General features: G+C 41.5%; 1 protein-coding gene across 1 annotated transcript; it reads right to left on the bottom strand.

Moving 5' to 3' along the window:
* Nucleotides 1-37: 37 nt before the first annotated feature.
* On the bottom strand, nucleotides 38-13657 carry tfr1b (transferrin receptor 1b). Its single transcript, XM_031583505.2, has 19 exons — nucleotides 13460-13657; nucleotides 9720-9771; nucleotides 9265-9481; nucleotides 8380-8587; nucleotides 7912-8058; nucleotides 6922-7009; nucleotides 6656-6778; nucleotides 6418-6513; nucleotides 6024-6163; nucleotides 5741-5910; nucleotides 5480-5599; nucleotides 5300-5385; nucleotides 5129-5192; nucleotides 4334-4401; nucleotides 4164-4234; nucleotides 3942-4026; nucleotides 3445-3675; nucleotides 2954-3118; nucleotides 38-2701 (listed from the first exon to the last, which is right to left on the bottom strand). The coding sequence occupies exons 2-19, from the start codon at nucleotides 9762-9764 to the stop codon at nucleotides 2459-2461; spliced, it is 2367 nt and encodes a 788-aa protein (XP_031439365.1). The 5' UTR covers nucleotides 9765-9771; nucleotides 13460-13657; the 3' UTR covers nucleotides 38-2458.
* Nucleotides 13658-14458: the final 801 nt, after the last annotated feature.

The raw sequence follows: 14458 nt of genomic DNA, 5'->3' as shown, positions 1-14458 counted from the left end.
CACAAACACGACCGCACTGAGTCGGGTCAGCATCATCTGATAGATACGCAATTAATACAACTTTATTCAAAATTGTGGAAAGGTATCAAGCGGTGCGTGACAGCAGCACAAGACACGGGGTAACAACTACAACCGAAAATCACTTTTATGAAACTAAGCGATCCACAGAAAAGGTCCCATTTATTTTTTGTAAAACCTCAAATGAATTACTTAATTTAAATGTACATTTAACACATCACAGTAATTTGTCTTCTGATGTAACCGTTTGACATTGACAAGTATAAGAGTGAGATCCAAATACCTCCATTTCAAATTGACAATCCACATTTTTCATTTTGATTCCCCCCCACTAACATGTCATAATTGCATCTAATGAGCAGACAACACACACACAGAGGCCCACATTCAGTCCACAATCAAAAGCAGCGTGCAAGGTCCAGAAACAAACTAGCAGAGAAAAGTGTGCATATGCCTAAAAGCTTACATTTGGATAGATTTGAAAGTAAATGAGAGCCTCACATAAAACCATAGCATAACCTAGTCGATGGTCATAGAAGACAAATAAAAATATATTCCAACAAAAATTGTCTTTACTACTAACAAATGGCAATCCATTTTCTGAATAGGACTGGTTGGTTCAAATCAGATATAACAAAGATGAAACCGTTAAAATCACTTAACAGGGACAGAAATATGCCTCAAGGTTAAAGACAAATTAGAGTATTTACCAAACCCATTATCAGCCCTCTTTTGGAGAGTCTGAAGCAGCTAGAAAAGCAAGTGCATAAATATCACAGCCATGTTGTCTTCCAAGTCAGAAATCATTTGGAGTGAAAATACTCTTGAGTAACCTGGCAAACATCAAAGGATGGCCAACTGGTTTGTAACTACAGGATAGACAAGTTAGCTGTAATATCACTACACATGATACAGATCTAAAGGAATACAAAAGAAAAGCACACAGCAAAACAAAGCTCAGAAAATGAACAAGAATAAATATATAAAAAACTTTGGGAAACACTGTTCCCGATAAGTTGATCCACCCTACAAGTGAAATATGAGGGACACTGCCCACGATATATACACGCCGGTAGGCAAAAACTACCTTCAACAGTTTTCACATTATGGAAGACACTGCTCCCGATAATGTTTTGGGATCAGAAATATCAATGTTCCAAAAATTGCTTGGTCACAGAAATGGCTTAATCTGTTCAGGAAAAGTATGAAACTTTTCAAATCTCCATCAAAGTTAAGATGACAACTGGCCATTTGGTATCAGATGGCACCAAATGACCTTTCAGTATGCGATATTACATTCATTTCCGCCATTCTAAAACCATTCTGAAATCGTGCACTTAGTAATAATATTTAGTACATTTCAAAACAATCCAATCTTTTTGTCATATTTCAAGATGATGGCCAAAGTGGCAGTCTAGAGTGAACCAAATGTATTTAGATCCACACATGTGTTGGGTAGACCCTCCATCATCAAGCATCCTTTACCAATTTCTAGTACCAGCTGTTGGCAACATGTATTTCCATAGCAGATGCTGCTATTATAACAGACAGTATAACCGTCACAATTATGGAAGGCACTGCTTCCGATAATTTTGCAAAATAAAATAAAAAGGTAAAAAACTATTTATAGTAAACACTGTCACTGATAAATAAATAGATAATAAATACAATTAATATGGGTGAGGGTAGGGTTGACGCATTAGAACATGGTGAAGGCAGAGCGGTCTCGCATTCATCAGGCTTGGCTTCGTGTTTTTGGGGTCTCAGACAAGTGCGAAAAGGCATACAGTAGTGGGGGTTACGAATCCCCCCCCATCAGCAGCCAGTGTCAGAAATCTCATGTACACAAAACCAACCTTCCGAATACAAAAAAAAAAAAAAAAAAAAAACATTAAAAAAAAAAGACATACAAAAACAAACTCTGATCAGATACAGCAGGTTAATGTCACAACTTCGGGTGAAGCTGCACAAAGACAGTTTAAAGTTCGACTACATCTATGGAACTTCAGTGCGGTTTTATGACTGAGGTAACAAACAATAGGGGATTCTTCTCATGAGCAAAACAGTCTTGTCAAAACCATTTTCTGTTTGAGAACCATCTCTATTACTGCATCTGCCATTACATATCAATTGAGACTAGATATTTTTCATAAAATATAAGCTCTTATTTTTTTTTTTAAGCTCTGCGCATGCCTTATCTAATTATTTGGATATTTCTTGTTTTAACAAAGCAATCCATGTTGTAAGTACTAAAATCATGAAGTATCCGTCAAAAAATTGATTACGTTACCCTACCTAAGCAATATGATGGCCGAAATCAAATGTTGTTGCCAAATTAAATATTAAGTGCTGCTTCGAGTGTGGCAAAAAACTGAAAAGTTGATTTTCTTGACCAAACTGGAGAACGAGGTTTTTTTTCTTGATTTGCCCACAAAGACACTTAGATCTCATTATTCATTTCCCAGACGGGACCGTCGAGGTCGTTGGCACAACTCTGGATGGTCCAGGTAGCCAAGGCGAATTGGTTGCGGAACAGATCGGCGTTAGACTCCGGAGCCTTTTGTTGGAGGGCACTGAGATGGTCCAGCAGGGCTTGCATTGTGTGTTCACCTGAACCGAAGAAGATGTGGCGGAAAGGCACTTCTCTCACAGTCACGTAGGGGGAAAGCAGATTGTGCTCCACCTTTTGGTTCAAAGAAAGAGAGACACACACACACACACACACACACACACACACGCACGCTGAATTTAGTGGTGTGAAAACACAGTTTGATCAATGGTGTTATGGAAAGGTAGAGTCTAAGACACTGGAAGACATTAGCTGATCCATGACAGACAGAGATTTTTCAACTGAACTACTAAATGTGAGACCACTTTCAGAACTGCCACTGTTGTACCATTAACTGAATTCGTACAGCTGATGTAGCTCATTCACCTTTATGATGCGGTCGTTGATGATGCGGCACATCTCCTTATCTTCCAGGTCGCTGTTTTCAATGGTTGTCTGGAGATTACGGTACGCACGACCATAGTCGCCATATGCACTGTTCAGCCATTTCACAGACAAAGCCTCAGACAGATCTTGATCCAAATCCGCAGTCTATGGGGAGCGACCGAAACCATATGTTTAAAAAACAGAAAACAATGTTTCACCTGAAGCACCAACATTTGTACAGATGTTAGACAAAGACATGATATGAAGATACACGTCATTCACAGACAGAAAAGTCAGGAGTGATAGAAAGCTCTGCTGGATAAACAGATTCCATTGAGAGGCTGTAAGTAATATTTGCTTCAAATCCTGTCTGAAGAAAAGAATCCAAAATTGCAGTCTACTTCTCAATTCTCCATGTCAAATGTTGAAATTTTAAAATCAAGTCAATCAATGAAATCTTCATCATCATCATATCGCAAACTTGAAATCACCTGCTTGAGTCGGCTGACGCGGCTGTTGACCTCGACCACTTGCTTCCTGATTTCCTTTCCGTAGCGCTCCACGTCCAGGGGAAGCAGGTGGTCGTGAACCAGCCGTAGGGCCATCTGTCCAGCCACCTGTGCAGCTGCCACCGCTAATTCACCAACTTTTGAGCCCGTGGCATACCGCAGGTGGTCAAGACTGTCCAAATCGGTTCCAGAGTACAGGTACTCCCCCTCGTCCTGGGTTGGGGGTGAAGGTTATGACAAATGTAAATATCAATAACCAATAAATCAACACAGCCATCAAGTATTTTCCATTAGTGTAGGGGGTTGGTGTTCTGGGTGCAGTATGAGGGACAAAATATAATCTGGAACATCTACTTCTGTTTTGTGGAAGTGGAAAAGGACACACACACACACACACACACACACACACACACACACAGTGTTTCTATTAATGCACTTTTTAGAATTGATGATGCAAACAAATGAATGCTTGGACTTACCTTACAGAAGCGGAATGAGATGGATGGGATGCCGGAAAGAGCAAGGAAGGGGTACGCAGCATCGTTCATTTTCATAGATTCAAGTCTGGTTGAAAGAAACCGTAAGTAAAGAATGAACCAACAGGCTTTACTGTATGAAGCATCTTACATCGCAATGACAGATGGCCGTAAATGAAACACACATAACCGCTTTCTAACTAACTAGCCAGTGACCGTACTCACACAGAAGCCTCCCAATCGGATCCAGCGTGCTGATCATATAGAGACTTGCCAGTGGACAATGGGTTCTTCACCTACAGGAGCACAACATATTTCCATGTAAACTGCTCAAGTTTGCTGCACTTGTAAATGTGATGAAAAAAAAAAAAACTCAATAAAATACTCAAGATTACCTGCTTCAAAGTCTTCTGGAGTAGATCATACAACAATGGACTGGCAGTGGCCTTGAACTTCTGACGACCTGAGAATAAAGCGTGCACACCCCAAAAAAAATTACCCCCATTGTCTTCATGGTATAGTTTTTGCCAGGATACTGTGATTCACCGGTAACTGGACTTCCCAGATACAGGAGTATTTATATTAGGGTTGTCAAAATAAAGTGTAAATTCCGATGAACTCTATGATTGATGCCCCTTGACCCCCAGATGTCAGCAGCGGCCATATTGAATTGATGAAGTGGCCAGTCTGCGTTGTGGTAATAGTTCTTATTTCTCCCACCGAGCGCTTTTGATGTGGAGCTAGCGTCAATGTTTTGATCTATATTGGGAGCTGGATGTTACATCTACAGCCGTTTGGAATTATTTATATAAATCACCTCGTTTAGAGTACCACATGGAGAATTCCATTCGTAAATGCTTGCACAAAAAACTACGGAAATCCCCAAAAGGTCATTTGTAAAATATTTCTAAGCACTATTCAATGTTGTAAAACGATAAAAGGGGTCACATCCAAGGGTGGTGAATACTTTCTATAGGCACGGCATATGGTTAAAAGCAGGAGACTGGGGTATGGTGGAAAGACATTCCCGAATTCATGAACTTCAAGGATTTTAATTAGGTAGGCCTAATTAAGTGGGTGTAGCTGTTACTATTAACAATGGAATATATATATATATTCTGACACCAATAGTTTTTGTTGTCAAAAATTACTTTTTTATAAAGATTTTAAAACCATTGTTTTTCACTCACCTGTGACGACTCCATCCAGGTTAATATAGGTGAAGGCTTTCATGTTGAGTGACGCCAAGTAGCCCTGTGCGCAGAATGAAACTGGGTCAGATCAGACACCCAAACACCCAGTCAAACCCTGCTAACCAGAGAGGAAATGAAAACTGAAGGAGGCGAGTTTGTGCCACTGACCTCCTGCCACTCGGTGGCGCCCACGTTTCCGTACTCGCCGGCACTCCAGCTGGCAAACACCAGGCTCCTCCTGAGGCTGACGTGGTCTGTGAGGAGAGGAAACGTCTCGGTCAGAAGACTGTGGAACTATCAAGAAGAAAGGCTGGGGGCTGACCTGTCTGTGCTGCTGCTTTACACTACCGTTTCTGATCATCTCCGAGACCGCTCTGGCCAGCTCTACCAACACGGTGGTGCCCACGGTGGACCTCGCAACACCCGGGCCCCAGGAGTCCCTTTGGGCCCCGATGACAACATAACGATCTGGGGGAGGATAACAACAACAACAACAAAAAACAGAGAGAGTCATGCCAGTGCTTCAGTTAAAAAAAAAAATAATAATAATAATAATTTTAAAAGCATGCGTTAAAACACAAAGGCAAGAGAATAATGGCCGTTATTTACCTGATTCTTCATTTCCCTTGATGACCCCAAATACATTGTGGATGGCCGTTTCAGTGAGTACACTATTGACAGTCACAGTCACCGTGTCATTGGCACTGCCCAGTTTGTAAGTAGACAATCCACTGAGTTTGCCTTGAAAGTTTGGGGGGGCAGAGTCACCTCCCATCTTCCTGTATTTGAAGGAGTTAAACAGTTATACTTTGCATCGATGGGATTTGCAATCGCAATCGCAATGACCCAAGTCTGACCAAGACAAACTCACGAAGAGCAAATGGAAACTCACTGGAAGATCTTGAGGGCCATAGATCCAGTAATCGTCTGTGCCACGACAGAAGGAAGACCTGAAGACCTGGACGGGGGAAACTGGGTGTTTTCAAAGGATGGGAACCCTGGCGTGTAGGGATCACCTGAGCCAAGATGGACCTGAGGACACACAGTTGAATTAGGATCACAAACCTGTGTACAATTCACAACACACACACGCACATCATAAACTTGCAGTGAAGTATAACTACACTCCCTTTTTTTTTTTTTTTAAATGATTATTTGATTTGACCCATTGTTCATTTCCCTGTCTGTCTGTCAGTCATCGCTAATTGATGCACTTTCACATCACTGTGATATAATTGAAGGCTTTTTTATTTGTTTTTAATCTTCTGTTGAACACTGGGACTCACGTGTCCGTAAAGTTCTGTCGAGCTCTGGAAGTCGTAGTCTGAGGGGTCAGGGTAGATCAGCACTGCCACTACACCATGTTTAGCAGCGTTGGCAACCTGGCAGGGGGGGGGGGGGGGGGGGGGTAAATAAATCAAATAAATTAATAAAATGGGTATGACCACCCATCCCTCCTCCACACTTCCAGCAGTCACACAATGGTAAATACAACTGTAGTCTTTCTGAAATGTGCTTAGTCACCTTATCTGCAAAACTGATCCGTCCAGCCCTTAGCAGCAGAACACTGCCGTTGAGGTCTACCTTCTTGTCAATACAGGCTGAGAGATCATCTCGTAACCCATAGTTACCATACACAACTCTGCCCTGTAAAACACAAAAAATAAAATGGAATTAGACACAGCAAGAGGAACTGTGTGTGTGTGTGTGTGTGTGTGTGTGTGTGTGTGTGTGTGTGTGTGTATGCATGCATGGATGAGTGTAAAAATCATTATGGCGAGAATCCTTACGGTTTTGCTTCCAACTTCACTGTAAGCCAAGAAACCTTTGGGTGCTCCAATTTCTTCAGTACCAAAGAGGACTTTGCTTGGGTTGTCACTGTATCAACAACAAGAATTTCTTAATGTCACAAAGTTACCAGCGTAAAAAAAGTACTTAGTGACAAAAATACTGTGCCTACCCAAAGTGCAATGTAGCCAGGAGGAGTCAACACAAGGGGCTTACTGTAGTAGTCAGAACTGGGTGGTGTATCAGAGCCATAAAGCTGGCTAGCAGTGCTAGAGGCAGTATCTGTGTACTGTCGCCTGCAGCAGGCAGAGGGATTCTCTCCCGTGTAATGTGTTTTCTCTAAAACTACAGTACAATGGCATTTGAATTAAACATCACTGTGGCGAAACCGTTGTGTTGCCTTGTGACGTTGACAGCAACAGCTGCAGATATATTTCAGCCCCTGGCTGTCTATTATGGCTGTCTATTATGGCTGCAGTTCCATATCTGACCACATGGGGAAATGCTGTGGGCAGAAATCTCCTCTGCCCCACATGAGTGTAGGGGAGGAAGCGAGCTATGTGCAAGGTGAACCTCACACACAAATCATTTAACACAATTTAACATTGTTTCGCAACTTATAAACATAATACTAACGAAAAAAATGCTTCACTTTTTTCAAGATCTGAGACTGAATACATTAACCATCACCTACTATGTCTATTTTAAGGATCTATGTTCTCAGGTGGAGACATGTCCATGTGGATGACCCGTGGCTGTTCGACACTTGTGCCATTACGCAAAGTCATAGTTCAATAATAACGGCTTTCCCTGCAGTCCATCAGAATCAATAAATAACTGCCTAGGACAATGGTCTGACCATTCATTAAAGTACACAGTTGCTTACTGGTGCAAAATCACACTCTCCAGTTGAATGATTATTGTCAGTTCAAGGTTTCAAAATCCCAATTTGAAGGTTTCATTCTATGAGGTGATTCTTGTTCTCCCTTTACCTGGATGGACGTGGTAGCTTGACATGATGCTCGTCGTTCCAAGACTGCATGTTTAAGTCCTTGAACACAGCCAAGACTTTGTTAGCAAGATGGTTATCTCCATCGCTTCCTGCCTCGTGGGTTTGGTCCCTGGGGAGGGAGAACTCGCTGGGAGGGAAGACAAGAGAGGAAATATTAGATAATCAATAGATATAACCATTGAAAAAAAACTCTAAACACAGAAAAAGCCAGAAGTTATGAAAGCATCTAGTGTACTGAAAAAATAAAATTAAAAATAATAAATAAGCAACATGTACCGTTGTTATTGCAACACTTAACTAGGAATGTACAGTAGGGCAAGGGGAGTTATGATGTTCCATTCCAAATGAATTGAAAAATTGTTAGAATAATGAGGAGGTTTTGGAGGCGCATTGGTTAAAATAAGAACTCTGACTAATGGTGGTGCTTAATTCAGTTCATGAGGAGTACCTGAGGAGTTTTGTAGAAAAGGCATCAGGGGACAGTTTCTGTTCCAGAAGGGTGGAGATGTCACTCCAACTCAAACCTGGTAGGTATGCAACCTTAGGCCCCTCATCCTGACCTTCTTCTTCAGGAGAGGTAATCACAGGTGCCACTGAGGGGCAGGATTCAGCCGCCGCATCTGGTTTACGATGGCTGACGTAGCCAACCAGATAACCTGGAACATTCAGAAGGGAGTACTGAGGAAAAATACTTCTATAATTAGAAACAGGAAACTCTGTTTCAAGGAACAGGCACTTATTCACAGCACCGGGTGAAGGTCAGAGCAACTTCACAGACCCAAGGCTCAGAAGGTTAAGCCTCCTCTTAAACCATGTTTATAACATCTCGTTTGCATATGGTCACGTCATCATAGTGGTCTACATGTGAACAGATCCCAAACTGGTCTTCTCTTGTTTACCAACATCAACCCACACCTGCAGGTGCTATGTCTGCTTCACATATTCGGTGCACGGTGTACCCTTTGTGGTTAAAAGATGTAGCCTCAACCCCGTGCAGCTCACCACATTCTTCTGGCAAAGCCTTTTCCCTTTTTTTTCCCCCTGCACTCGTTGCTAGGCAATGCTCTCAGGGAGCTAGACCAGCTAGATAACACATTAACAGTTTTATCAAACTATTAAAAATGTGCCCTTAGGAGCATGAATCAGATAAAAACCTAAGAGCTAAATTATGACTTCAAATATAATCCTAGTTCAAGTATTTATCTCCTAACTATCTTCCTGTCTAGCAAAATCTAAAGAGTAGTAATGTCATCAAAGCCTATTGCTCTAAGGTCAAATTGTGCCTGTTTATACCAGGCTATATCCCCCTCCCATGTGATTACGGAGTATTTACCCAAGATGAAGATCACCAACGTGCCCAGGGCCAGATAGCAGACTTTCTTGTAGTTCTGCAGAGGACTCTGCGTGTAGGTGATGGGGGCATGGCCATCTTCAGGGTTACCGACTTCATCTTCAACATCAGACGACAGCTTCATCTCCACTTGGCTGCTGTCCACATCGTTGTTCTGGGCCAAGTTGAATCGCGTGTACGAACGGGGCTCCCCATTAAACTGAAGGAAAGGAGGGCAGTGAGCACACATCACATTCAAACATTCACACATCACATTCAAAGGCAGCTTTTGTTTTTCTGCAATTCATCATGTTTGAACTTTTTTGCTAAAATCATTACAAATATCCAGCCAAAAAAATGTTTCTGTTAACCATTGCTATGAAGTTCATTTCTATGCAAAATTCTCAGAAGTCATGTCATTTCCTCCAAAACAATTGTTTGTGAAATGCATTACCTACCATTTTGGAAATGGATGTTCTTGCTTGATTGATCGCTACAGCCATTGGGGTCCTAAAACAGACATCAGCGGATGGTTTTAGATATGAATGTTAAATCTATCGTTTCAAACCTCTCCTCTCCGCCAAATCATGTGTTGGGGGTAAATGACTCTGGCCAAGTTCAATCGTTCACATTATCAAATACACACACAGCCTTGTGCTTCCACTATGATCCCAACTGACTGCAGAGCACAACCCCTCTGGCTCAGGGTTGACTTGCTTGTTTTAGTTGCCAGTGATTTGCCTAACATCAATGGCTAAATTATACAACCAAAATAAAAAAAATCAATCTTTATTCATGTCGCATTGACGAAAACGGTTCCTGGTACTGCACACTTTCTGTACCCATCGGTGTGGCCTGAGGATATGACACCTTGCCATGGTTTACTAAATAAAACAGACAAAACTAAGCCATGGTTTACAAAATAAAAGACAAAACTAAGCCATGGTTTACTAAATAAAATGTCTGACTTCAGTCATCTAATGGTGGTGCAGTACACTCCTACTGACTTCAGTCATCTAATGGTGGTGCAGTACTCTCTTTGTGTCCCAGGAGCCCAGGGCTAGATTCAGCCACTTCTGAGGCTCCGATACTCTGTGATATTTTTTACAAACTTAAGCAAGTTTAGACAGCGATTCCAAAGTCACAATTATTTATTTCTTTTTTATTCTGCACAAGTTTAGGTATGGTAATATGCAAGTTGTATTTTTCTCTAAAACCCCCATCAAAATCATCATACTGTGTACTAAACATATACTGAACTATAGGGGGCATTTAACAGACATACAGTAGCTGACATGATTGAATTGTTCCAAGTCAACTCAATTTAGGCAGTCTACCTAAATAAGAGTTGAGCTGTCAGATAGAAGTTAGCTACATCATCTCCTGCATCTCGACCAATCAGAGTAAGGTTCGGGCCACCTAACCCCAATTTGATTGGACGTGATATTCAAAGCCGGAAGAGCGCTTCCTTCTCAGTCAATCGTTTATTCATTTACAAAGTTGAGTAGCCTAACCTGACGGACCAGATATAAGCCAGCTATAGGCATTGTTCACATTGGATAGCAAGCCATAACCTGCCCGAGTCATGCAACATAACCAGGGCAAGTTCAGTCTTGGGGCCAATCAACGGAGTCAGAATGACAACGATCAAATGTATTACAATCGTGTTGCTTGTTCAGTCTCCCCCTACTTGATCAAGCAACCATTGCACAATTTTATTAGCCCAAATCTTAATCAGAGACCTGATTTTGTGCTGACCAGTTCCTACAAATCTCCATTGTTTTATTATCTGTTAAGGTTATTTGGTAACGTGTAGTTTTTTTTTATATTGACTAGTTAACTTCTTTTGGCGCTGAACCTCTCTCCCCGGACTCCGCTATAACCCTGCCTTTCACCTTGACATGCCTCAAGCACCAGTTAGCCTTGCTTGGCCCAAGGGTAATCATCGGGCCAAAAGCCCTGAGAAGGCACAATCAGGCCCACAACTGGCCTTGGCACACACTAGCGTGCTGCCGGATTCTGTGCTGTAACCCCTATTCTAATATGCACTATGCCAAAATGATATTGCTCAAATCGATGTGTGGCCTAGTAAACTTCATCCGAACAAATATCAGCTGTCCAGGGCCCATTCCCCCTCTTATGCATTAAGAAAACCAACATGCTCACTTGTGAATGTAATACTGAATAAGAATTGTATTGCTGATGCTGAAACATGCACAACTGAATAGACAGAAATAATAGTTAGACAAAAAGGAAGGTCACGAGGCAGAGAGTCTCCAGGCCTCCTCTGAAAGGTAACCAGATTTCTCTGAAAAGCTACCAGACAGAGAGACTTGATACCAAAAAAGGCAAGACACCTGTTATAACAGGAAGCAGTCAGCAGTATGCAAACCGTGCAGTTTTCAAACCGTTAAAAAAAACAGATGGAACAAGAGAGTTTCAATTCTGACTGGGTCAACGAGGGCAGCGGTACAGGGAAGAAGAGAGGTGGCACGGAGGAGGCGTCATCCTGAGTTAGTCTGCCTGATCGCTCTTGCCTTAAACTTAAGAGTTTTTGAGATGCTCCATGGACCAGCTCAGCAGCAGTTAACTACTCTGAAATAGACCCTTCAGTATCTTCACACCGGTTTGCCTCGAGAAGTTTCTTGAGAAGCTTTTATTAATTTCCACGACACTTGCCATCGCAGTTATCCGACATCAAACACATATTTTAAACCAGGAAGATGACTTTGCTTCTCCATACTGCTATTGTTGCGTGCCAGCAGCATTGTTCTTTTTTTTTTTTTTCTTCTTCCTTCCTCATCTATTGTCTTTGGTTCAAACTATTGTATGAATGTAAACATTTCCTCATACATGTAAAAATCCAGTAAGTGCAGACAGTTCATAAGAACTGTACAGAGCGGTTAAACTACAATCTTTCATCATTTCCCAAAAGGAAGTTCGACACAGACAGGCTGGTCCACTGACTTCACAACAATATATTAACTTGCAGAAGTCATAGAAATGATTTAACCCCTGTGCTCTTTTCCAAGAAGTTATTTCTATTAGATATGACCCTTCCAGACACAAAAGGAAGAATAAACCCCTTTCAGGGAATCAAGGGTGAACGCTTACTCTTGGCTCCTGACAAAGCCCATCATGTGAGACAAAGAATGTTCTGCAGGGAGGCCAGAGATGAGTCTGCTCAGCTGGAAATGACACAAACATGGAGTTCCAAGCAGTCCTATTCATCTAAAAACCAAGAGGGATTATATTTCCTTATCTTGGTGTCAGAGGGAGAGAACCTCGTGGCCACACAGATGATGACTAATCAATGCGTTGCAGAGTAAAGCATAACACTTCCGAGACACATAATCCTTCAGTTTGTTCACATCTATCTGAACTATCACACTCAATTAATGCTAATCTGAGAATGTAGTAATGTTACATAAGGGGCTTACAGGTTCTAGCATCAAATCCAAGGTCAGGAGCTAACTAGCTATGCTACGTGACATTAATAGCAGACTCCCTCATGTGCCCAAGACGGAAGTGGGCTAGCTAGCTAAATTAGCCAGCAAACCGGCATTCTTCCTTAAAATCGACATCAGACAGCCGACAATCACAACGACACTTTTGTTATAAGGATAACATAACTATCCTCGCTACATATTTTGCTCTGGTTTTTTTAACACTGGGACTAAGGTGGCCTTGAGGAGAATTAGTGAATTGGCTAAAGCTAACTTCAATACGTACCCCCAGTGTATACAACCTCGTGGATTGAACTTAATCGTTCTGCCAGTTTAATTAGCTGGCTGACATAACCAGCATGGGTTGCTCTGGCAGTCAAAACGATTGTGTGTATTATTGCAAATGTTAACATGGGTAACTGCAAATGTGTATATTTGAAGTAGACATTTCACATATGTCCTGCTTAATGTTTGCCTTGCTAACCACAATGTCTCATCTCTTCCCACAATCCAGCCACAACGGTAAAGTTAATGTTAAACAAGCCGTCATGTCATGCATCAACATTGGTTACTGTTGGTTAATAAGGTATCGGTACAGTTAAGGATGGAGCTGAATGACACTGTCTAGTTATAGCATAAGTAGGAAACGAAACATTAAAAGCTAACAAAATCGCAGAATTAAGTTACATTTTCAAGGTTTTCAGCATTATGCACTTGGTGTTCGTGGCCTTAAGTAGGGTAAATGTTCTCACCTTTCAGGAGGGCGTTTTGATTGCTACGCTTGATTTGCCCTCTTCACACGCAGTCGCTCTGTAATTTGCAGCGGTGTCCTTTGCCGTTGTGATGGCTAACAACCTGTCCCTGTGCCTTCACTACCCTCTAACGCACGCCTCAGGAAGAGTCGTCTATCGGTGAACCGCCCATGTGCTGTATGCGGTCACTTCCTGCAGCACGTAGGCAGTTATAGAGGACAAGGGAGTGTGAAAATGACGCCAATGAAACATAATTTGAACATAAAATGAGCATAAAAGCATATAAACCAACCAACGGATGAACAGACAACCGAACAAAATTATGAATTTATATAGAAACATAAATTAACAAATAAATAAATTATACCGTTTCTCATTAATAAGGGAGGAAACACATAATAGCCTATACTAAATAGTAACAATATTTCCAAAATGTCTAACTGTTAACCTTCTATGTGTGGTAGTGACCCTCGTCATTTTGTATGCATGCATGTATTAGCATCTTTGGCAGTTCCGGTTTTAAAAACAAAATCCCTAGGAGAGAATAGAAACATTGACAAGATAACACCCGCTGTAATTAAATAACAGCTTAAGAGACTTTTTAATAAAAGTGCTGAGTAAAATGTTGCATTGTCTATTGGGGTGGAGGACAGCTTTAAATCATCCATACAATGACATTTTTCCAATATTGCGTAGATGAAAGAATTATGTCTGATATCTGTTTTATGTGTGAGTGAAATACGTTAGTGGTCCTCCTGGTTGATAATTACACCAAGGTTTTTGATGCTAGTGTTGGTTGTTAATGAGACCATCAAGTGTGGGTAGATGGCTAGATAGTGCCATTCTCAATTGTTTAGGGCCTACAAGCATAACCTCAGTTTTATCTGAGATAAGGAGCAGGAAGTTTTACAAGGAAGCTTGTATCGCGAAGGTGAAGCACTTCCAGGCGGAGCTTCGTATCGAGGCTTGTATTGTTCTGGCGAAATGACGTCACTGGTG

This window comes from Clupea harengus, chromosome 17 (genome assembly GCF_900700415.2).
Source record: "Clupea harengus chromosome 17, Ch_v2.0.2, whole genome shotgun sequence".
Classification (NCBI taxonomy): Eukaryota; Metazoa; Chordata; class Actinopteri; order Clupeiformes; family Clupeidae; genus Clupea; species Clupea harengus.
This window is presented reverse-complemented; position numbering and strand designations above follow the sequence as displayed.

What these genes read in the sequence shown, in the direction of transcription:
- tfr1b (XM_031583505.2), bottom strand. Translation starts at nt 9,764, where the DNA reads ATGGCTGTAGCGATCAATCAAGCAAGAACATCCATTTCCAAAATG. An exon ending in AAGCTACCACGTCCATCCAG is followed by an intron (nt 7,010 to 7,911) that starts GTAAAGGGAGAA and finishes TTGTTGATACAG; the next exon opens with TGACAACCCAAGCAAAGTCC. An exon ending in CCTGGATGGAGTCGTCACAG is followed by an intron (nt 4,402 to 5,128) that starts GTGAGTGAAAAA and finishes CTTTATTCTCAG; the next exon opens with GTCGTCAGAAGTTCAAGGCC.